General features: G+C 38.7%; 1 protein-coding gene across 3 annotated transcripts in view; it reads left to right on the plus strand.

Moving 5' to 3' along the window:
- LOC121636354 (copine-9-like) overlaps nt 1-19,185 on the plus strand; it is a 194,949-nt gene extending 175,764 nt beyond the window's left edge. For all 3 annotated transcript variants that reach the window (XM_041979806.1, XM_041979807.1, XM_041979808.1), the window contains 4 exons: nt 4,162-4,264; nt 7,059-7,116; nt 15,640-15,713; nt 18,463-19,185. In XM_041979806.1, the coding sequence (XP_041835740.1) occupies nt 4,162-4,264; nt 7,059-7,116; nt 15,640-15,713; nt 18,463-18,690 (463 nt within the window). In that variant the 3' untranslated portion in view covers nt 18,691-19,185. The remainder of the gene's footprint in view (nt 1-4,161; nt 4,265-7,058; nt 7,117-15,639; nt 15,714-18,462) is intronic.
- The last annotated feature ends 4,364 nt before the right edge of the window (nt 19,186-23,549 follow it).

Consider the following 23,549-nt stretch of genomic DNA (forward strand, 5'->3'; position numbering starts at 1 on the left):
ATGGATGGATGGATGGATGGATGGATGGATGGATGGATGGATGGATAGATGGATGGATGGATGGATGGATGGATGGATGGATGGATGGATGGATCCATGAACTACCATGTCATTGATTGAAATAACAAATTAATAAGTGAAAGGCAGAGATAATAACTGGTTAATCCTGCATCATATTCTCCCAACTCTTTTTAAAAGTAACACATAAATCATGTATTTCTTCACCACTGATGGTGTTTTTAAAAAAAAAAAAAATTTGGCTGGTTAAAACCATCTGTCTTATTTTTAACCCCCATATGAATCAGTGATATCCTGTCCCAGTTAAAACTGAGTCTGGTTTCATAACCAGACTGGATTAACACCGCTGTCCTGCTGTGGGATTCCAACAGCAACCCACTTAGAGAGAGAAGAAAAACTTTCTTCTTACTTCACCATTTTTTTCACACTTGTTTTTTTCTGCACATTTTGTGACATGATGGAGGAAGACACATGAAAACATCACTTTTACAGCCGCCCAAATCCATCCGTCTTCCATGTTTTTCTTCCACAACCGTCTCCATCCGTCTTTTTTGTCTGATGTGTCTCTGCTCTCTTCCATGCCTCCATCTTCCTCAACCTCATCACCCTCTTCTTCTTTGTTGGTGTCAGTCTTGTGGGAGTTTTACAGTTGTGCTGCAGACAAAGAGAGGATGAATAAGCAGAGCAGGTTGTTTTATATAATGCATTTGTCAGAATTCAGCACAACGTTTAAGTGATTAATCATGTAACATGATTACTGCCATTAGCCCTTTAACGTACAGCCCAATAATAAATTGGGAGAAAAGTCTCACTTTTTTAATCTGAAGTTTGGCCCACCATCAAATTTATCAGCTCCACCTGTTCACTTGTTATCACAAATATCTAATCAGCCAATCAAATGGTAGCAACTGAATGCATGTAGTCATGGTGTTGACGACTTGCTGAAGTTCAAAATGACCATCTGGATGAGGAAGAAAAGGTGTTTGTCAGAACTGGTCTGGACTGATGATTTATACTAAAATGGACACTCTTGATGAATCTTCACATGACTTCACATGACACCCACCCCACCATGTAAGATGGATAACTTAGTGCATTGTAGCTTGAAGCCTGTTCTGTATGTGTCTTGTTTCAGTGAAATCACAGTAGAGTTGACACACATGCATTTCTCCTGAGTTTCTGATGACAGCAGGACGGTTTCCCTCAGGCTCCGTGTCTCAGTGAGCCTACCCCACATGTCAGGGCTTACCCCGTACACCTGAACCCTTCTACCACTTTTCCTTTTTTTATAACTTTATTTTTATAGAAAAATTTTCAAATAAGAAAACAATGTAAATCGAGAAAGTTAAGAACATGCAGTTGCTGTGACTGTCCCAATGAGACATTTCATTCAACATAATATGAAACGGAGTGATGTGTCTATATCATGTTTATCCTTTTATCCTGTGAGAACATACAAATACTCCCATACAAAATAAATACATAAAAATAACATTTAATTTGTTATTTTCACTAAATCAGTTCTTAACATTTTCACATAATTTACCCACTTTTCCCAACATCAAACAAAAATGTCCATTTTTAAATTCCACCACAACACCTTCTACCTCGATGTATTTCTGTCCCCTCTCTGTTTATTACTGATAATTCTTATCTCCTTATTTAAAGCAATTGCTATCTGGCTTCTTTTTGTGCCATGTGACACTTTATGCAGCGTGATTTCCTCTGATTTATTCCTTCTGTTCCTGTCAGATATGAAACTACCACGACTAGGGAATGCCACAAATAGTCATTTTCTTCTTTGTGTCTGTGTGAACAGTAAAATATAAATAGACTCATTTATTTCCTCTGAGGTTATTTACTTCTTGTTACTTGTATTAGCTTGAATGAGTTTTTACAGAATGTGTTCTGGGATAGATGTGCTGATGAATGTCCAGCTTGTCGTTGATATGAAGCCCCTGTTAGTCCCAGGGGACAACTGCACGGCTTGTCAACTGTCTGGTCTTTCTGGGTTTAATTCCCTGTGGACTGCCTCTCAAGGATAAAGGACGCTCCTTTGAGGATAGTGATTTATACATTTTGGACAGAGAAAATATTTTGAGAAACTTGTCAAGGAAGCCAAGAATGCCTTAAGGATGTCAGAGAGCCATGATAGACTGGGAGGACCTGTCCAGATTTTATCCTGCCTCTCGCTTAGTAGCTACTGGGATAAGCTCCAAGCGGGTATAGAAAATAGATGGTTGGATATATGAGAGCAGAGGAGAATGGACTGGTGGGGCTGATAAAAAGGCAACAGGAAGTACAATATGCACTGGTTCCAACCAAGATATACAGAATAACATCTCTGAACACACAACCCGTCCAACCTTAAAGCAGATAGGCTACAGCAGCAGAAGACCACACCGGGTGCTTCCTGTCATCTAAGAACAGGAAACTGAGGCAACAGTTCACACAGACTCACCAAAACTGGATCATAAAGCTCAGATCATCTCCAACTGGTTTCTTGAACATGACAATGAGTTCATTAATGACATATGTTTGAATACAGATGATGGAAAAATGTCAGTCTTAGTCTTACTGGACCTCAGTGCTGCATTTGATACAGTTGACCACAATATATTAAATAAACGACTGGAGAACTGGGTGGGCCTCTCTGGCACTGCGCTACACTGGTTTAAATCTTATTTAGAGAATAGAAAGTACTTTGTGTCAATAGGCAACTTTACATCTGAACAGACAAGAATTACATGTGGAGTTCCCCAAGGTTCCATCCTGTTTAACATCTACATGCTCCCACTGGCACAGGTCATGAGGAAAAACAAAATTAGTTACCATAGCTATGCAGATGACACACAGATATATATTACAATGTCACCAGGAGACCGAGGCCCCGTACAGGCTCTTGGTAAATGCATTGAGGAGATTAATGACTGGATGTTTCTAAACTTTCTTCAGTTAAAAAAAAACAAAACAAAACTGAGGGGATTGTCTTTGGAGTGAAAGAGAAACAATTAAAGGTCACCACAGAGCTTCAGTCTATACACCTAAAAACCACCAACCAGGCCAGAAATATGGGTGTATTGATGGACTCAGACCTTAACTTTGAAAAACACATTAAGGGAATAACAAAGCCTACTATCACCTTAAGAATATATCAAGGGTAAAAGATCTGATGTCTCAGTAGGACCTGGAAAAACTAGTCCATGCTTTCATCTTTAGTTGGCTTGATTATTCTAACAGTATTTTTACAGGTTCTACCTAAAAGATCAGTCAGACACCTGCAGTTTATTCAGAACTCAGCTGCTCGAGTCCTCACTAAGACCAAGAAAGTGGATCACATCAGTCCAGCTCTGAGGTCTTTACACTGACTGCCTGTTTGTCAGAGAATAGATTTTAAAGTTCTGCTGCTGGTCTCTAAAGCTTTGAATGGTTTAGAACCAAAATACATCAGTGACCTCTTGACCCAGTATAAACCTACCAGAACCCTCAGATCATCTGGTTCCAGTTTCTTATCAGTTCTCAGAGTTAGAACCAGACATGGAGAAGCTGCATTCAGCTTCTATGCTCCACATGTCTGGAACAAACTCCCAGAAAGCCTCAGATCAGCTAAAACACTCAGTTTATTTAGATCCCGGTTAATGGCCCACCTGTTCTCTGCTGCATTTCACTAGTTTTTATTTAGAAATCAAAATCTACAACTGGTTCTTTTAAGCTGTAATCATGTTTTAATATTGTCTTTAACTTTATTTCTTGCATTTTATTTATTTTATTTAGCATCTTCCTTTTGCTTTTATTTCATTAATTGTATTTTTTAAACTTTTTTTTAATGCACTTGTATTGCTTTCTGCACCCTGCTGTAATGTTTTATGTAAAGCACTTTGAATTGTCTTGTACATGAAATGTGCTATACAAATAAATTTCCCTGGCCTTGTCTTGCTTTGCTTATTGGACCCAGTCGTCAGATCTCAGTCCAGTAGAGCAGCTTTGGGATGTGGTGGAACGTTAGATTCTCACTGACATCCATGTGAATGTCAGGATGCCGGGTTTCCCAGCAGAACTTTACATGGGACCGAGGACAAGCTGTGGTTTTGTCTACACTGTTGCTGATCGCTGTGCGTATTTCCCCTGTTTTTATCCCGGTAGGTCTGCTGCAGAAGTGACAGATGGCTCTCAGTACTTTGTGCTGCTGATGATCACAGATGGTGTCATCTCCGACATGGCTCAAACCAAAGAGGCAGTAGTCAACGTGAGTATACACCATTCCCAGTGCACGAGTTAAACTGTGGAGACTCCACGTAAACAGTTTCTATGTTCCTGTTCATGCTAACATATTGTATAAAAGCTGTTTACATATTTCACATACTTTGAGTTTTGTAACCTAGTTTCTCATTCCTCCAGTTTAGTGAATCAAAAAAATGCCAAAAATCATAATAATGGAAATCTTTCCCTCACATAATTAACTTCCTCCTTTGGCCCTTGATGCTTTTCAAACTTTTCATGTTTCTCATGTCTTGACATTGCTCTTGTTTAGGAACTCTACATATAGTAGTTTGTCCATCACCACAATGTCCACTTGGTTAGCCATCACCAGTTTACCAATGTTAAGACCCCAGCTCAACTACAGGGATGAAGGGGTTTCACCATTAAGCCCAGGATTAGCTGGTTAAAGAAAAGTAATTCATTGATCAGTGAAACAGAAATTACCAGAAGTCAGAAAAGTAAATTAAATAGAGCTCAACCTCATGTTGTTTAGGGTGAGGTGCCTGAACAATGAATCATGAAATACAGAAGGAATAAGCTAAGCTAGTAGCTCCTCCTGCTTCCATCTATCTATCCATCCATCCATCCATTTTCTACACCCACTTATTTCAATGCAGGGTTGCAATGGGTTCAAAACTTTTCAAAACCTACAGAGAGGAAGGAGCACAGAGACCATTCAGCCAATCAGGGACAGGAACTGCATAGCCAGACTGGCAATTCAGCTGTCTGTAACCACACCAACAATCTGAATGCCAAAACATGTCCCAAAAGATCTGGTCATTCTTCACCACTTTTGAAGGAATCTTTAACTCTGACATCTAAGCCAGACTAGGTACAGATTCATTAACACTTCTGGCCACATGCTCAGGATGTAGGGATGAGTGAAGATTTTTAAATAATCATTTAATTATGTTTTTAGTTTTTTTCTGTACAGCACTTTGTCGTCAATATCTTGAAATGTGCTATATAAATAAAGTTTTACTTACTTACTTAATTATAAGAAATCCAGTTGTTCATGCAACGATTGTCTCAACATGCAACTTTCTTGTTCTAACAAGCATTTGGTAGTAATATGTACCCACCACCACAAGGTTGCTTTACAACTTTACTTTACAAAGTGCTCAGAAAAGACACAGTAGAAGTCTTCACTGTTGCTCGGCTCTGGTACAAAATGTGTGGTGCTGTAAGATTTGATGCTAGTGGAGAACAGGTATAAGAAACCTGCAGAACCAAAGACAAGAAGCACCAAAAAAAAAAAAAAAAAAACATCAGACTGAAGCATCTGATGATGATGCCACTGGTGAACTCAGTGATGAAAATCTGTCTCTGACCACAGATTCAAGGATAGAGCTTTAACAGTCTTATGTAAGCGACCCGTTATTATGGACTCACACATGGGTCGATGAGTAATTCTCAGAAATTCCAAATATTTTTGCTTGAAATGGCCATCCCTAATGTGATGCCCTAAGTATGCTATACCTGGTCCGTGTTAAAGGCATTGTTACACAGCCGCCACCTGGGGTCCTGTCCGGGTGTGGTAGACCTCACCCGGAGGCCCTCAGCACCTGTTCTTGTTCGGCCATGATTACTACCTCCATGCTGCCTATCAGACCAGCCTTTTCTAGCCAGTGATGCAACTTCTCAATATCAGAGAATTCTTCACTTTGGACTCACCTCCCAGATAAATAAATGCATCCAAATGTTGGATTTTCTTTCAAATAAAAATTCTATGTGAATGAAGTGGGACTTGAACTAGAAAGCTGAAATAAAATATATTTAGAGTCTGAGAAACACAAGTTTTACTGTAGACTTCTGCTTACAGACAGCTCTGTTACAGCCGGAGACATCTATCATGATCATAAACAGCTTTTAGATGACATGTCCTTCTCTTTTAACCAGAAATACAAACATAAATTAATTTTACTCACCATAACTTTGTCTTTTTTTTATTTAACCAAATGTGATCACAAATGACTGAGTTTAATGAACATTGGTGTCATGAAGAAAAATTATATCACTTTTGATTTTCCTTAAAATCTAAACCTTTATCCTTCTCATGCCAAAGAAGCACTTTAGCAGTGTAATCAAATGAGACTCAGTGGGAGGTAATTTAACGTATTCAGAGGGTTCTCTCATTGCTTATAGAAGCATAAACAGATATCTCTCCATATAATTGTAAACTAGGAATAGTTTATATTTAAAATAATTTGTTGTACAGTGACACTCAGAAATATTGGTGGTCCAATAAGACCAGCAGATTTGGGAGTGATGCAGACCTTCTGGACTTTGTGTGTCCAGTGGGAAATGAGAATAGGAAAAACAGTTTTTAATCAACATATTATTAAGTTTAATAAAATATTTTTTTTTTTTTTTTTTTGTAAATGAAACTGAACTTTACTGCTACTTGACTTGATAAAACATCTGAGAAAGGAAAGAGGCTTACATTCATGATGAATTAGGAGCTTTGTTTTCAGTCTGTTTTGGGTGCAAAAATAAATATTCATGAATTACTTTATCATTGATTAACAATAATGATCATAATATTTAAACTCACCATATTGCCAATAACCATAGCATCCAGGGTGTTATTTGAAGTAGTGGTTGTGGTATATTTATGTTCCTGGAAGCTCAGTAGAAAAGATAAACTTTAGTAACTGGACAGAAGGGTTAGGAGAGATGATTGATTCTTCTTTGAACAATCTCAGAACATCCAGACATGGTGAGCTGTGTGATTTCTGGAGCGTTGTTTGGCTCATGCCAATTTTCTGCTTCATCCACAGGCAGCATCTTTGCCAATGTCCATCATCATCGTGGGAGTGGGCCCTGCTGAGTTTGATGGTAAGTGTGTGTGTATTTGTGTAAGGTGGTTGTTAATCAGTTTAAAGCTGACAGATTCTTATCAGAGATGTCATTATTTCAGTACAAATCCTCTGTCTGTCTGCCTCAGCTGCTCCCACTAACAGCATGTCAGTCATTCCAACTGTTTAATCATTTACCAGCAGAAAGTATCCCAGTGGAAAACACATCCCACTAATTCTAAACACAAATAGAAACCTGCATTAAATGGCTCTAGGATATTTCCAAACATAAGCGGGAATGCAGGTGGAATCAAAGCAAATGTTCCTCAGTAATTTACACTCAGAAGAACGCTCCTGATTCTGCACAAACTTCTTTAAACAAATGTTAATGATGTGACTCAGCTCCTTTTGATCCAAACCAAAGGTTCACAAAAAAAAATTTCCACACGTCTTTTCATAAAATCCTTGGCTTAGGCTCCCTTTTTTATGACTTCATGACAAGTCCTGAGGTAACCTTCATCAGTTTGATGAATTGGACAACCAAACAACACAGTGAAGCAGAAGAAGCTGTTTGTCTTTCAGAGTTAGTTATTTGGGTTTATTGTTAGATGTGCTTCTGTCCCCTCACTGTGTCTGATCGGAAAGAAATAGCAAAAGCCACTAAACTGGTAAATTATTGTATAAATTATCTTTTTGTGTAGCATTAATTAAAATCACACTTTCTGATAAGTGAACACACCATCTCTCCCAGATACTCTGAAGTATTTATTAATTCAGCTTCCATGTGGATGTGAAAGTCTTTCAAAGACATGTCTGCCTTTCTCCTGCTCTGCGTTAGAAAAAATAAATGAACCTGCTGGCTTTTTATTATTATTTGAAGCTGTTCGGTATTGTACTGAGAAAAATAAGTGCGGCACTGTGACAAAGCATGACAGGTGGGAAACATGTTTGATAGGGACACAGTGTCCAAACAGATGCTGCTGCCTAGTTTTTCTGTTCAAATATACTGTCTATGGAAAACAATAATGAATCCCAAATGATGGGCTTTGATACTTACTTTGGAATGTTGTTATTTCTTGGGAACTATGGGAGAAGGTTGTGTCCAACCTGCCAGTTTGATGAGGGAGATCAAGATGAATCCGGCCGAGAAAAGATTATTGTAAACTGTGAGATGCCTTCTGGTGAGGATAACTGTATCTCACCAAACTGTTAACCTTCTGCTGACCTCGATTTAGTCTGGCAGTCTTCTCAACCAGGCAAGTGCACCTTCGGCAAGTAAGAGGATATCTGGAATTCCTTGTGGGGGGGACTCGACTGTCTCCTGCCTGACATGGTTGAGGCAGGTAATCAAATCCAAAGCAGCAGATTTGCCCTGAATTCTTTGAGGTTTGGATGCTTCTGGGTTGTCTTGAGCCCTTTTTCCACCAAGGGGTCCTACTCTGGACGGTTTGGTTCGGTATACATCTCGGTTGCATTTCCATAGCAACTGCACGCTTACCTGGAAGGTGGGGTATCAGCTGGATAGTGGCAGATGCATCAGCTCTGTAACAGCGTGATGTCAAAGCAGCGCGACGCCTTCCCTGAATCATAACAAAGAAGAATGCAACACAGAAACAAGAGAAGAGAATGGTGGACGTTTGTGTTCTTTCTTCTGGTTTTATGGCTTAAAACAACAAAAAAAATCAACAGGCTCAGTTCATTAAAGAGTTGAATTTTGAAAGGGAACCAATGCCCATGGCTGCTGTAGATGCTGCAACTTCACATGTTCACATCAGAACAGGAAGGGTCAAAAAGTAAGACGGGTCAAATCGGTAAGATTAGACCCCATCAGGAGGGTCCCAAAAAGGAGGAGTGGGTCAATCAGGTTTTCTAGCACAGTTCCCAGTTTTTGCCTTTTTAAACTTCAGGTGACGGATCCTTTGTAATAGTGGCCCCTGACATCCATGGACTCAGTGATCTCTTTTAAAAGCAGCTGAAAACCATCTTTTTAAACAAGACTTTGTTAATCTTTTGTTCTTTTGTTTTATAATTTCTTGTTTCTTGTATTTCTTTGTGAGGCACTTAAAAGGTGCTATGTAAATAAAAATGAAGTTGCTTACTATTTTCGTGTGGAAATGACAAAAAAAAAAATGAAGAAGAAAAAAAAAAAGCATACCACCTCAACCTGTACCAACCCAGACCCGTTGGTAGAAACTGGCTTGGTGTGACACCCTGGTGCGACATTGCGTGGATGCTGCAGACAGAGCCTCTGGATTGGCAGATTCATGTGGTGGTCCGCTTTTTTTAAGAAGATGTGTTCATACTTGACGTGACAGGGGAAGCAATGCAGATTCTCTTCTGGCTGAGGAACACTTTACCAGTTCCAGTTCCGTTTTGTTGTTTTGGTTGGTCTTTATGGCGCTATATCTATTGCGACATTATTTCATCATTTTAGCCTCATTATCTGACAACTAAGGCTGTCCTGAAAGAGTAATGTCTGGATGTTGACTGAGATTAAAAGGACAGAGCTTCTACATGAATTTTTACATAAAAAAATAAAATAAAAAGATAAATAAAACACACACACACACACTCAGGAGGGCCGAAAGTAGCTAAAAATGGCTTGAAGTTTTAATGTTTAAGAAGATGAGCTGGAATAACAAGAGCAGATAACACAGTGACTAAAATGTGAGGACGTGATGGTGAATGTGTGTTGAATGTATTTATAGACCTAAACCATCGTGGTAAAATGTTACCTTCACTAACAAGAATAAAACACAAGAAACTAAAGTGATGATAGAGGATAAATCAGGCAGTCAGGTGGTAATTTCTCTGCTACGAAAAATGTAATCAGCTGTAGTTCTTCTCATGTCTGCTCCTTGGTTGAATAGATCTCCACACATCAATCTTCCAGCACGTGAATTAGCTTTTTTAATCTAAATTTATTACAACCCATCCTGTTCTTGATGGTTTCATCCTCCCACTTCATCTTTTGTTCTATCTGCTCCATCAAGCTCATCTTCCTTCCCACGCTGCTAAAAATACATTTAACACTTAATGCAGGATGCATTTGGAAGTTCTGAAGTGGCCGACAGATGATCCATGATTTAACAAAAGATTTTTCTGCATCACTCAGCCATCATGCTCAGCAGCCACCTTTCCCAACACAATCACATCAATTCACACAGAATGATCAAAACTGGACAAAAGAAGATGGAAAAATGTTGCTGATGAGTCCATTTCATTAAACATGGATCCTTCCTGACTTGTATTGAAGCCTCAGGCTGCTGTTATTGGTTTAATGGTGTGGGGGTAAGTTTGCAAAAAAGACAATAAAATGACATAATCAGCTTTATGTTGGTTAAATTATTATGAAATATTCATGTTTGATATCGGAATCAATGTAAAATTAGAGAAGGAAGTTGCAGAGTCACAATGGTTGAAAGGTTTTTTTTTCCCCAATTACACTTTAGAATCAGGAATAAAAATGAAGTCAGATAAAATATATGTACTTTTATAGGCTGAGATTTTCCATTTTTCCTCTGAGAGATAATTAATGTTGTTTACACTCAAGTAAGTCAAGCTAGCCAGACAGCAACACTTCCTCTAAAAACTAGTTACACTAATGAGTGGATTATTGACTTTCACTAATGACGAGAAAGAGAGGCTTTCTTTTTAGCTGTTTTAAAAACTGAGACAACAAAATAATGAACCACATTAAATGTGGTTATAGCTAATTTAGGACACAAACATCCCAAACAAAGATTTCCCAAGGTTGTCCACATACCTGCATCCACCATGTTCAGAACTGTCAAGTGTATAATCATTGTTAAGTTCATTGTTTTTACAATTATAACACGGATACAGCCCAAACTAATCATGTTAAACGAAAAACACAAACATTTTCTACTTCAGAGGTTCCTATAATGGGATGAGCATCTGATATTAAAATGCAGCCCTACACCGTTTTTCCAGGGTAGCATAATGAGGCATACTGAAGAAGCTACTGAGGGCTTGTTTGCATAAAATTTGCGCCACACCATTGTAATTACTTGTCATGGCATCATATTTGTAGACAGAATCAAGTTCATTAGCCTTATGACTGTACGTTTGCATACTTCCAATCATCAGGCTGATATTTAATTTTGAGTTTTGATAATTAATAAAATGTTGACCTTTCAGAATTAGTTTTTGCCTGAGGATGAGGACAGAAGGCATTTTGCTTCATTTATAGCTTATTCCTGTTTGCAGTTGTGTTTCAGCATCCTTCCAAGCGTCTATTTAACGTTGTGTTAAACCTGCCTCTGGACTGCGAAGGGTTGAACATGTAGTGAGTTCCCTGTAGATCATCAGTCTGAGATAATTGACAACCATGCAACCATTACACTTACATCTATTCATTTAGCAGAATCTTTTACCCAAAGTCACTTACAAATGAGAAAACAGTATTAAAGCCTTAAGATAGACTGGTCTACACACTAAATGCTAACTCAATTTAAATCTATAAAGTATAAGAAGTAAAAAATGCAGACATGCAGGTTAGGTCAAAGAGATTGGGCTCATACATCAAACTGACATGAGCTTGGTGTAGAGGTTTTTTAGTCATCATGGCCTCCGTGTTAAAAGTGTTAGTTGTTTAGGAAAAATAAAGGTGGCAAATTAGAAGAGCTTGTGTGTGTGTGTTGAGTTAGCCATTAGTTTTATGTTGTCACTGTAGCTCACCCTCTTGTGCACTTATTCTCTTCAACAAACAACCAATAAGTGGAGCACACAGGGGAATCAGGCTGGAAGATACCTCATTGTAGTTAAACTCCCACAAAAACCTGTGACTGTTTGATCCTTCCACTGCCCCTTAGGGACTGCTCGAACTGTGGGTTTTTGTTTTTCCTGTTTTTTGTTTTGTTTTTTTGTTTGTTTGTTTCTTCTGTCTTTTCCTCTGACACAGAAACATTTCATTAGTTTTTGTGGAAAATTTTCACTCTGTAAAACTGAGTAATTAAAAGTATGGATCGCTGTCACTTCAATTCAGTTCAGCTTTATTTATACAGCACTAATTAACAACAAAGTCATCTCAAAGCACTTCACAGACAGTACAGTTCAATTAAATTCAGTTAAATTATAATCCAATTTAAACAAATCCATCTATCTATCTATCTATCTATCTATCTATCTATCTATCTATCTATCTATCTATCTATCTATCTATCTATCTATCTATCTATCTATCTATCTATCTATCTATCTATCTATCTATCTATAATTACCAAGAAAACCAATGTATTGCAAATCCTCTCCATTCTTATCTGTACAAGGAAACAGTGACATCAGACATCAGAGACCTTCTCCATCAGAACCAAAACCAGGAAGGGAAACCTAAATCAGAACCAGGAAGGAAAACCTCTATCTGAACCAGAACCAGGAAGGACAGCCATCTGCCTGGACCAGTTTAAGGTGGAGAGGACAGGAAAGCAGTCAATAAGCACCGTAGTTCTAGGGAGCCAGATGTTGGCCAACATGTCAGACATACTGGCCAGCTGTTAGCTTGATGTATGAGGCTTCTTAAAAGTGTCAGGATGGGATATTATAAATAACACGACGCAATACACAACAAAAGCATCAGCCCTGGCTTGAAAAGGCATGTGTGAAAGGCACCAATGAGACATCCTTTGTAATCCATAAGGCCGAGGGGAATTTCCTGTGCTCTAATAGCATTTGGTAACTAGTTCCACTTCTCAAAAGTCCAAATCTGTACATGGTCTGAACAGAGATTGCCTGGTTTGCAGGGATGGCAGTACAGAGTGATCCATCCTCCATCCATCTCTCCATCTATCCATTTCCTTCTGCTTATCTTAAGTTGGGTCACAGAGGCAGCAGGTTCAGGAGGGAAATCCAGACATTCCTCTCCCCACCTACACTCTCCAGCTCCTAGGTTCCAAGGCATTCCCAGACCAGGAAAGGTATTTAATTCTTCCAGCAGGCTCCAGGTCTGCTCCGGGGTCTCCTTCTAGCTGGATGTGGTTCTAGCTGGAATCCCTTTCAAACGCGATGTTACATCTCAAGGGGTTTTCCATTATAAATAAATTGAAACTGAAATGTGCCCAAAAGGAGGTGACCAGGAGGCATCCTGATCAGGTGCCTGAACCACCTCAGCTGACCCTTGTACATGGTGGAACATCTCCGCACCGAGTTCACTCTGGATGTATAAGCTCCTCACCTGATCTCAAAAGCTAAGCCTGATTACCTTCTGGAGGAAGATCATTTCAACTACCTGTATATATGATCTCTTACATTCGCCACCCAAATTTCACGACCAAAGTTCCCAGTTTTCTCATACACTTTAATAATTTTATTATTTATTTAAGTGATAAAATTAACCAGCATTTCATAAACAGTTTATTTGACAAAATTGTGCTGTAAGTTCAGAGGAGATGGTAAATGTTGAATGTAATCTGAATTTGATATTACTTTACTGGAATAAAATGAAAATTTATGTGGCCCTGGATAACCCAATGCAGAAGGGCCACTAGAGTCCAAAAAGCCTTTGTTACAACCCTGATTCTGCTAAGGAAAAGGATGGTGGCAACATAAAAGATGGGAAATGACTGTTTAAGGTAAAGGGTTTTATTAACAAAAATAAATAAATAAAAGATAAGAACACAATCTGAAAACACAAGACAAAGAAAAACCAAATCCAAAGTATACAAAAGAAACACTACTAGCACCTATTAGTAGCTAATAAGTGCAAACAAACAATCATAACTGGGACCAACTAGGCCTTCTCACAACTGTCAGTGCTCAAAAATCCAAATGGCCCACCTAAGACTTGTCACAAGCATCAGCCTTCACAAAGAAAACCGTTCAGGTGACAGTTCAGACAACCCAAGCACATGTTCAAAACCAGAGACGACACATGCCAAGCTGCTCTAATGTCAAACAGCTGCCCCGAATGACTGTCTGAAATGCAATTAAATAGTGGAGCCCCAGCTGGACAGCAGACCACTGGGTCAGTTGCAGGCAGGGGATGGCACAGCGATCCAGTCACAGACTGGCCAATGGCCTGCTTGCAACCAAACAAAAATTTGAATACGTACACAAATGCCAAGACCTTGGAGTGTAACAGCCTTAATGGAAGCCATTTTCAAAAGACTTTAACTGCATCTAACTGAAGTTGCATGTTTATTAAAACAAACAGTTGAGTGCCCAAGACTGAAAATATGTAAGGTGTCTGATTTAATCGTTTCTAAGGCAACGTGTCAGTGTGAATGCTTTCCAAAATATACAGTTAATTTACTATTTATACCTAAATAAACAAGTACAGGCCTATCTCAAACCTCAATTTCTACAGATTTACAGATTATTGGCACTTAACAGTTGTTTAACTGTATTTCAGTCAGAATTTGGACCAAGCCACAGCACTGACAGTGTCCTCAACAAAGTTTAACAACATTATTCTGAACACAGGCAGCAGCAGAAGTTTAATTCTGGTTCTGTGAGATTTCAGTGCTGCTTATAAATTTCAGTGCTGAGTTTGGTCGACACAGACTAACTGGAAAACTAGGTGGGAATCTCTGGTCCACTTCTGAATTGGTTTAAATCTTACTTGAAGGACAGGAACTACTTTGTGTCAGTTGATAATAAAGATTTACTCAGAGATGACATTTGGAGTCCCCGAAGGCTCCGCGTTGGGCCCCCTATTGTTCAGCATCTCTGTGCTCCCACTAGTTCAGATCATGAAAACACAACAAATATCTGATTATAATTATGGTGATAACACTTGGCTCTCTTTTATTGCCTCACCAGGAGACTCTGGTCCCAGACAAAGCTTTGGTTCATGTTGCAGTCAAATTAATACTGAGATGTTCCAGAATTGTCTTTAGCTAAATAAATATAAACCTAAAATGATTGTATTTGGAATAAAAAATGTGTGTCCGAAGATTCTTCAGTCAGCAATGTTAAACCAACAGATCAATAATGAAATTTCAGTGTCATTTTGGACTCTGGGCTAAATTTTAACAGCAGGATTCAAATCAGCCCTTTGCCACCTGAACAAGGTGAGGAGAGTGATGGCTCAGCATGATTTAGAAAGACATCTGCTTTCAGTGGTCTTACTGATCTCACAAAAAATCACTAAGACACCTGAAAAGGCTCCCTCAGGTTCTCACATCTTTACCCTGGTTCTGGTCCAAACTATAGACCTGATCTGCTGATGCCATGTGAGCCACTAAGACTTCTAAGATAATCTGGATCAAGTTTGCCTTCCTTCCTGAGAGATCAAACTAAACATTTAGTTTAGTTGCTCCTGATATTTGGAGCAAACTACCAGAAAACCTGAAGTCTTATCCAGAACTTGGTTCTGGTAAATTTGGTTAAAAGCCTTTTTTATTTGCCACAGTTTTTAATGAAGATAGAGCGTTTTTCTTTTTAAACCTATTTTCTAGACCACCGCATATGTTTAAATGTGTAACTCGTCTGTATTCTTCCATCTGATGTTGTTCATCATCTCACAACAAGCTGCACGTCCCAAACAAGCCGTCTGTACAGGTTTAATGTGATGACAGTAACATGCTGTGTTTACTGTCTGCAGCTATGGAGGAGCTGGATGGGGATGAGGTCAGAGTGTCTTCCAGGGGACGCTTTGCTGAGAGAGACATCGTCCAGGTGCAGTTTTCTAAATATACTCTTCTGCTCTTGAAGATTATTTGCAGGGTTTTTTTGTTAAACACTACTGTATCATGTATAACTATAATGAAAGTGACCAAACTCCTAACCTCTAAGATATTCTGATTAGACAACTAAATAAATTAAAACTTATCAGCTAAGACCTTACCACGTTTTACGAGATACCCCCCTACAGGATGGACCAGCCTCCATGCTGTACTGTAAGAATGCTTCCTTCTTCTATGATTTGCCTCATGCTGATGAGTCCCAGCTTCGTCATCAATCCATAAAACAGATTATTATAAACCAAGTCCAGGCCAGCGTGAAGGAAGGTGTCCAACCATGAAGATGTTGGCTGTTTCAGGCTCTTCTTGCAGTTTTATCATACTGATACTTTTCTTCTACTACTTCTTCTACTTTTCTTACTTTTCTGTAGAAGTTTTGGACTCTCTACCAAACCTAGCAAAGATTGGAGCTATATACCCTCAGTTTTCATTTGGCATTTAAAGCTGCTGTTCCCTTATAATGCATCCTATTATTTTGGAAATTGCATTTAAATCACTGCCTCCTTTTATTTAAAGAAAGAATAAAATTTGTTCCTAACTCAGTTAGGCTCCTTATGGTCCGTGGCAGTTTTTTTTTTTTTGGGGGGGGGTCTTTTGTTTTGTTTTTTTCTTTTAAAACAAAAAAATGAAAAGACAATTTTTGTTTCCTAAACCATAATGAAAAACCAGATAATGGACTGTTACCTATTCTCAAATTTGTGCCTAAAATAAAAATGACAAAAAAAAAAACCAGATATTAATGCTTTGATTTTATCTATTTATTTTTTATGCAGAGAAGTCACATGACCCAGAAATTCTCTGTGCTTGGTGTATGTGGTGTTGAATACATGTCCAACATGCGTTATAAACTCCTCCGATCATCATGATAACAAAATCCAGAATAAAATATTTCCTGACTTTGTTTCACATGTGTATTAAGAAAATTAAAACTGAATTAAATATTTTAGGAATTAAAGAATGTTTTTGTTTCCACCTGTATCCATAGATACTGAGTAGATACGTTAATAGCTTTAATAATTTAATAATAATAACTTTAATCATTTCCAGCTTACATTACTCTCCCCTGAAAAGCACAGGAGCTCCCCTAAAAACATTTAGCTGATACTTTAAACGGAGCCTTAAAATAGTCTGCTTTCAGGTTACATTTTAATTTTTCAATAATGTTGCTGATGTTTCTTTAAAAGAATAGCATTAATTTGTTGGTGTTGTGTTTATTCATTTATTTAACCTCCTGAGACCTATGAGGACATCACATATTCGGTTTTCTGCACCATAATAGTAAATTCTGTGTAACTCTGGGACCTGTTTAACACTTACACTACCATTTCAGTCAGAAGAGATTTTGTTTTTCTATTTAATATTATATTTATATGAACATCATATAATCGTAAATACTAAAATTTTATTTAATGGTTCCTCCTAACACCAAATAAGTACAAAAAAATCTCTACTGCAAATCAAACTGAAGCTCGGATGTGAGAAGGTTAATTTAATTAAATCTTCCACATGATGCAGGTGACCCGTTCTGTTTTCTTCAGCACTGTGGACAGCTGTGTGCTGAGTGTCCATACAACAACCACTTGATATGCTTCTTTGTTGTTAAAAGAACTTTCTGTTCCTATTTCTGAATAAACAAGCTGCATAGGGCAGTAGCAAAGTCTTTTTTTTTCTTTTTTTTTTTTACTGTCACCATGCTATGTCCACTAATATATATGCATATGCACGTGACTTTAAATGTCATGGTGTAAGTCCAAAAATGAGGCTCCCCTGAAAGCCCCAGTGCAATTTAAGCCATAACTGGACCCTGTACCTTAATTTTTTTTCTTCTTGCTTCTCAGGGTTAGCAGCGTTATGAAAATTACAGATTTTAAAAAAGCTTCACTGTGCTTTCTAATAATTTTCACATACTTTGCAATTAATGAAATAATACATTAGATTATATCTATTGGGGAGATGCTTTGCTTCCAGCTCTCAGTAAAGCTGGGTACACACACAAAGATTATCAGGCTGTTTTTGTCCCGACTTTGCCTTGTCTTGTCTTACAAGACTTTCCTATGAAATTATTATTAGGTTTGAAGTGTCTTAAGAGCCAATTCGTCCCGACAATTGACTATTGACAATTGTAAATATTGAACATGTTCAATATTTACGACCAAAAATCTTCACGTGTGTGTGGAAAGCCGACGATCCCTGAGTGGGTGGATTGTGATGTGGAACGGAAGGTAGCCAATCAGAGATGACTGGAGAGCAAGAAAGGATATAAAGTCCATGTTCACGCTGCCTCCATTCTGTTGTTTGTTTCACTTCTGGATTTTCCTGTTAACAATGGTCTCAAGACCACCGTCATTCCTTCATCTTGTAGATCCTCTTCCATGTTGGGTGTTGTGTTTTCAGGTTGTTGCCATGTTTCTTCTTCTATGTTTTTGTTAGATCACGTTCGTTCATGCAAGTTTTCTGGCTTGGAGGACTAGATTCTAGATGGGTTGCAGGATAGAATGGTTATGTGTGTGTTCTGTGTTGAGATTATCGGAGCACACCACACACACTACGATCAAAACTGTTAAATGCCTGATTTTCTCTCTTCATGTGTGAGGTCTCGAACAGATAAAAAAAATCTCATCAGATTTAAAAAAATCCTCACCAGGCTTAAGTCAACTAAGCCACCACCTTTGTTTCTTATCCAGTTTGTTCCTTTCCGGGACTACATCGACCGGTCAGGAAACCAGGTCCTGAGCATGGCCCGGCTGGCTAAAGACGTTCTGGCAGAGATTCCGGACCAGCTGCTGTCTTTCATGAAGAGCCGAGTGATTGAACCTCGTCCACCACTTCCTGCCACCTCTGATGCACCTACCATGTCCTCCTCCACCACAACTAATACTCCTGCACCCAAACAACGCAACACACACCCCTGAATGAAAGCAGTGTGTATCCGTGTGTGTCTGTGTGTGTGTGGGTGGGTGGGTGTGTGTGGTTCCAGGGTTGTTGGCACAAACCAAATCTGTAAACTGAGCCTTTGTTTCTTTTTAAACTGTATATGGAAAGGACCCCTGTGCAGGACCTGGACTGTAAGAGTGGAAAGCATACTTTTTGTGTTTATGTTTCAGGTTCTGACCCTTATCAGGACCTACTATAGTACAAACTTTGTTTTAAATGCTCAGACTGCATTTAAAACAAAGGCTACAAATGCAAAGATGTTTTTCGTGAGTCAGCTTTTTCATTGCATTTCTGTGACTGATCTAAACCTTTTTGGATTTTTTTATTTTTCCTACAGAAATCGAGTCCAGCTCCTTCAGCTCCACCTCAGTTTCTATCCCACTGTTCCTTTCACGATCACAGAGAAATAAATGTTTAACTATCCACAAAATTAGATTTTTATCAGTTGTAAATAAACACAGCACCAAGGCTGACGTCCTTCTCTTGTTTGTTTATTCTCAGGGCAATATAAAGGCTTGAGAGAGGAGCTGGAAATACAAAAGAAGGAATAATTATGTCCAGGTTGTGGCATCTGAGATCCAGTGGACACCAGTTCATGTTATTATTTCAGCATCCATCAATTAATGTTTTATTGCTGGATGCTAAATATGAAACTCGTGTATGTTTTAATTCTAAGGGATGGTGAGTGTTCTGCATTTCCAGGTCACCGTTCAGAAATGGAGCGAATCTAAACTAATCCCATACAGACATGTGGGGAGGCGCTTCCAAGCATCTCTGGAGAGCAAAAATACATACAAGCCCATGAAATCGGCTCAAGATGGAGAACAGATTGAAATATCCTCCGCTTCAGTACTTCCTCCTCCTCCAGCCACCTTACAGTTTAACAATATGGAGCTGCAGATGGTTTCAGCCCCAGTTGCAAAGCTGAATCTAACCAAGCCTGTGTGTGTTTTCTGTCCCCAATCTTCCGTTAAAGTCTAACTCCCTCCGCAGAGCCTGTCATTTGGAATGAATCATGCATGAGGTGGGTGCCTCTGGTTCTCATGCTGTCTGGTGCATGTTCCTTTTTGAAATGAAAAGATTTGGTCAGTGTGTATTTCACTGGCAGGAATACTTCATATGTAGCAGAAAATGAATGAGAGGGTCAAGGTCACATCTACTCTTCTTCATTTTTCCAAGAAGGATGACACCAAGAGAAAGAGTGAAGGAGGCGGGGATTTGCCCAGGCTTTGTTGTGTGTATGAATTATTCAAAAAACCCTACATCTGTTTTTTATTTATTTATTTAATGTGATGGCCCTGTAAAGCTCATGGTAGTGCTTCTTGAAAAGAAAACCCACACACACGAGAACAGACTAAACAAATTCAAGAAACACGTTAATCGGTTTCACAACATGTATGGCATGTAGAAAAGAAATTATTACAAAGAGCTCAACAGTAATACAAAAAAGAGGCAACACTCACATGTTTGTCATTTCAGCCTTCTGACTCTAAGTTAAATATTTCACTATAAGAAGAAGTGGTGTGTTTAAGGCCCATTTATGCTCTCTTATGTACATAAATAGGGACAACCGTTTCAGACGTTGTCGTATGTCACCGTCCTTCCATGCGTCTCTTACGTTGCCATGATGAATTAAATTTCTCCACTAGTGGGCAGTGCTGAGGCCTGAATTATTTGCTCACAGACTTGGTAAATATATTGAGAAGAAGTGATAGCCAGTATGGCTTTAGAGCAAAAAAGGTTCACTTCAGTGGCAGTGATGGAACTTGTAGAAGAGATATCTACCGCAATAGATAATAAGTAATATACTGTTGGTGTTTTTATAGGTTTAACAAAGGCATTTGATACAACTGATCGTAGTATATTAATGACCAAACTAGAGAGATATGGTATAAGAGGGTTAGCATACACATGGATGAAAAGTTACCTGGATGATAGATAACAATATGTGTAATTAAATAATGTCAAATTAAATCAGTTGAATGTAACCTGTGGGGTTCCTCAAGGGTCTGTGCTAGACCCTAAATTATTTATATTATATATCAATGACATATAATGAGCCAAAAGGCAAAGCTTTTGATTTACCGGTCGATCTACATTCCCACCCTCACCTATGGTCACGAGCTGTGGGTAGTGACTGAAAAAATAAGATCACGAATACAAGCGGCCGAAATGAGTTTTCTCCACAGGGTTGCCGGGCTCTCCCTTAGAGATAGGATGAGAAGCTCGGTTATCTGGGAGGGGCTAGAGTAGAGTTGCTGCTCCTCCACATCGAGAGGAGCCAGATGAGGTGGCTCGGGCATCTGGTTAGGATGCCTCCTGGACGCCTCCCTGGTGAAGCGTTCCGGGCATGTCCCACCAGAAAGAGGCCCCGAGAAAGACCCAGGACACGCTCGATGGACTACATCTCTCTGCTGACCTGGGAATGCCTCGGGATCCATCTGGATGAGCTGGTGAATGTGGCCGGGGAGAGGGAAGTCTGGGTTTCCCTGCTTAGGCGGCTGCCCCAGCAACCCGACTCCAGATAAGCGGCAGAATATGGATGGATGGATGGATGGATGGATGGATGGATGGATGGATGGATGGATGGATGGATGGACGGACGGACGGATGGATGGATGGATGGATGGATGGATGGATGGATGGATGGACGGACGGATGGACGAACGGACGGACGGATGGATGGATTATCCCTTGAATTTCTGAAGTCATTATTTATACATAGGTGACATGACATCTATTTACTTGTTGGACTGAACTCAGTAGCCCACTGATGCCATCCGATGTCTTTCTTAAATGTGATGTAGTTTCTTAAATTTGTTCCAATCTAATTTCCATCTCAGATTATTGATTAATTTATTTCTCTAATTAATAATGTTGCCATGACAGCTGTAGATCTTTAAGTTTGCAGTATTGCAAAAGCACCTGTAGCTCATGATAGCGCTTACCTTTAGCATGTTTAGCTTTAATTTCAGGATAGCTGGCTAGCAAATGTTGTTATCACTAATAGTTTCTCCACACTCTTGATTGGATCTCTGCCCAACTCGTCCCGCCTTTCAACTTTACTAAATATGGTCTGCTCGGAGTCTATCTCTTCTGAATATTTTTGTGTTTATTTTTATTTGTAGACAATAGACAGTAGCCATATATCCGTCTCAATACATTTCATCATTGGTTTTGATCCTTTGCATTAGTTTTTATTTGGTTATCATCTTGTTTTTGTCAGAAAACAATAGTCATTAATGAAAAATATGACAAAAACTACTAGTCAACAAGATGAATATTGTTAGTTTTTTAAGCAGAAAAAAGGGGTTAGGGTCTTTTGTGCTTGAAAATTTTTTTAACCTAAGTGGAGTTGGAGCTTGACAAGATGACTTCCACTTGGATGAACAGTGTATAAAATTTTGTGACACTTAGTGGGAAATTTGCATATTGTAGCTAACTGAACACCCACAGCCTTGTCTTCCCATGTTATGAAAAAAGATGGAAACATAAATAAATAAAGAAGAAGCCCTCTCTGAAACCAGTGAAAGGAACAAATATTTTCCAGTAAGCCACTGAAACTTTTCAACAGATTTTTCTAAATTAAAAACATTTTAAATTAGATATATTTTCCCAAAAAGTATTTAATTGGCCTAAAATAAAATTTACAACTTTAATTTTCTGTTATGGTGAGTGGCTCTGTTTCATCATTTTAATACTTTAGTTAGTTAACAGCTTTTTTTCTACCTGTCTCTGTTTTTGTTTGTTGTTGAAATGCTGCAATAAACCTCATTTGCATTTGTGTCGGTTATTTTCATGCACACAGTAGCACACTGAGCTTTCAAGGGCATGATAGTTTTCCTACACTGTGACAGGTTGTGCTGTCTTTCTCTGCTGCACAGTACACACCTAAAAACACGTTCTGTGCAATTTAGTTGAATCTTGACCTTTGGCACTTGTGGAAAAGTTACGCAAACAGTTCAGGAAGAGGATTAAACCTGATATCACCACAAAAACAGAAAGTAGGGGATGTTTGTAAAGTTGTACAATGAGTGGATTAATCTGGATTTGTCTGACTTTTTGAGCATGTCTCATTGTATCAGAAGGGAAATGAATATGTGGCCTTATTTCTGTTAAAATACTACCAGTACTGAGAGGAAGGACTCTATTTTTATATGACGACACAGGACATTTATGTTGTTTTTGCATGTTTATTTGACTCTTATGCTGCTAGTGATTGTACTATGTGTGTTTTTTCATGTCTGAAAATGACTTGAGACAGCAATCCAACTTGTGTTACTTGTGTAGTCCACCGTGCAGGAGCAATGTTTCTTACTCTGTTACTGTGTAGGGCAGTGGTTCTCAAACTTTTTAAGCCACGACCCCGAAGATAACATAGTTGGTGTTCGTGACCCCACACGACTGGTGATTAATTGTGCAATGAATCAAATAGGTTGTCTTGCAGCCATCATCTAAAGGTGATGCTGGAAAACTATCAGAATCTTCATAAATAAGGAATATAAAGTGGTTTTTGGTGGTTCACCGCTGTGACAAGGCAGTAATCAGCTTCTCTCGCGACGATAAGGATTTTTAATATGGCATGTGTACTAACTTTTTTGTTTATGTGTTAAAAAATAAAGGTGTTAATTTAAAGATTTATCTCTTTATTAATGGTTTGATTTTGACAGCACTGGTAAAAATCCCAAAAATTATTTAATAAACGCAGACTATACATTTTTTCCAACTATCTGGTGACCCCCTAAATTTATGTTGTGACTCCCATGGGGTCCCGAACCCCAGTTTGAGAACCACTGGTGTAGGGTACACTTGAAGGAACTGCCAGTGTAATAATCCA

Source organism: Melanotaenia boesemani, chromosome 3 (assembly GCF_017639745.1).
Source record: "Melanotaenia boesemani isolate fMelBoe1 chromosome 3, fMelBoe1.pri, whole genome shotgun sequence".
NCBI classification, from domain to species: domain Eukaryota; kingdom Metazoa; phylum Chordata; class Actinopteri; order Atheriniformes; family Melanotaeniidae; genus Melanotaenia; species Melanotaenia boesemani.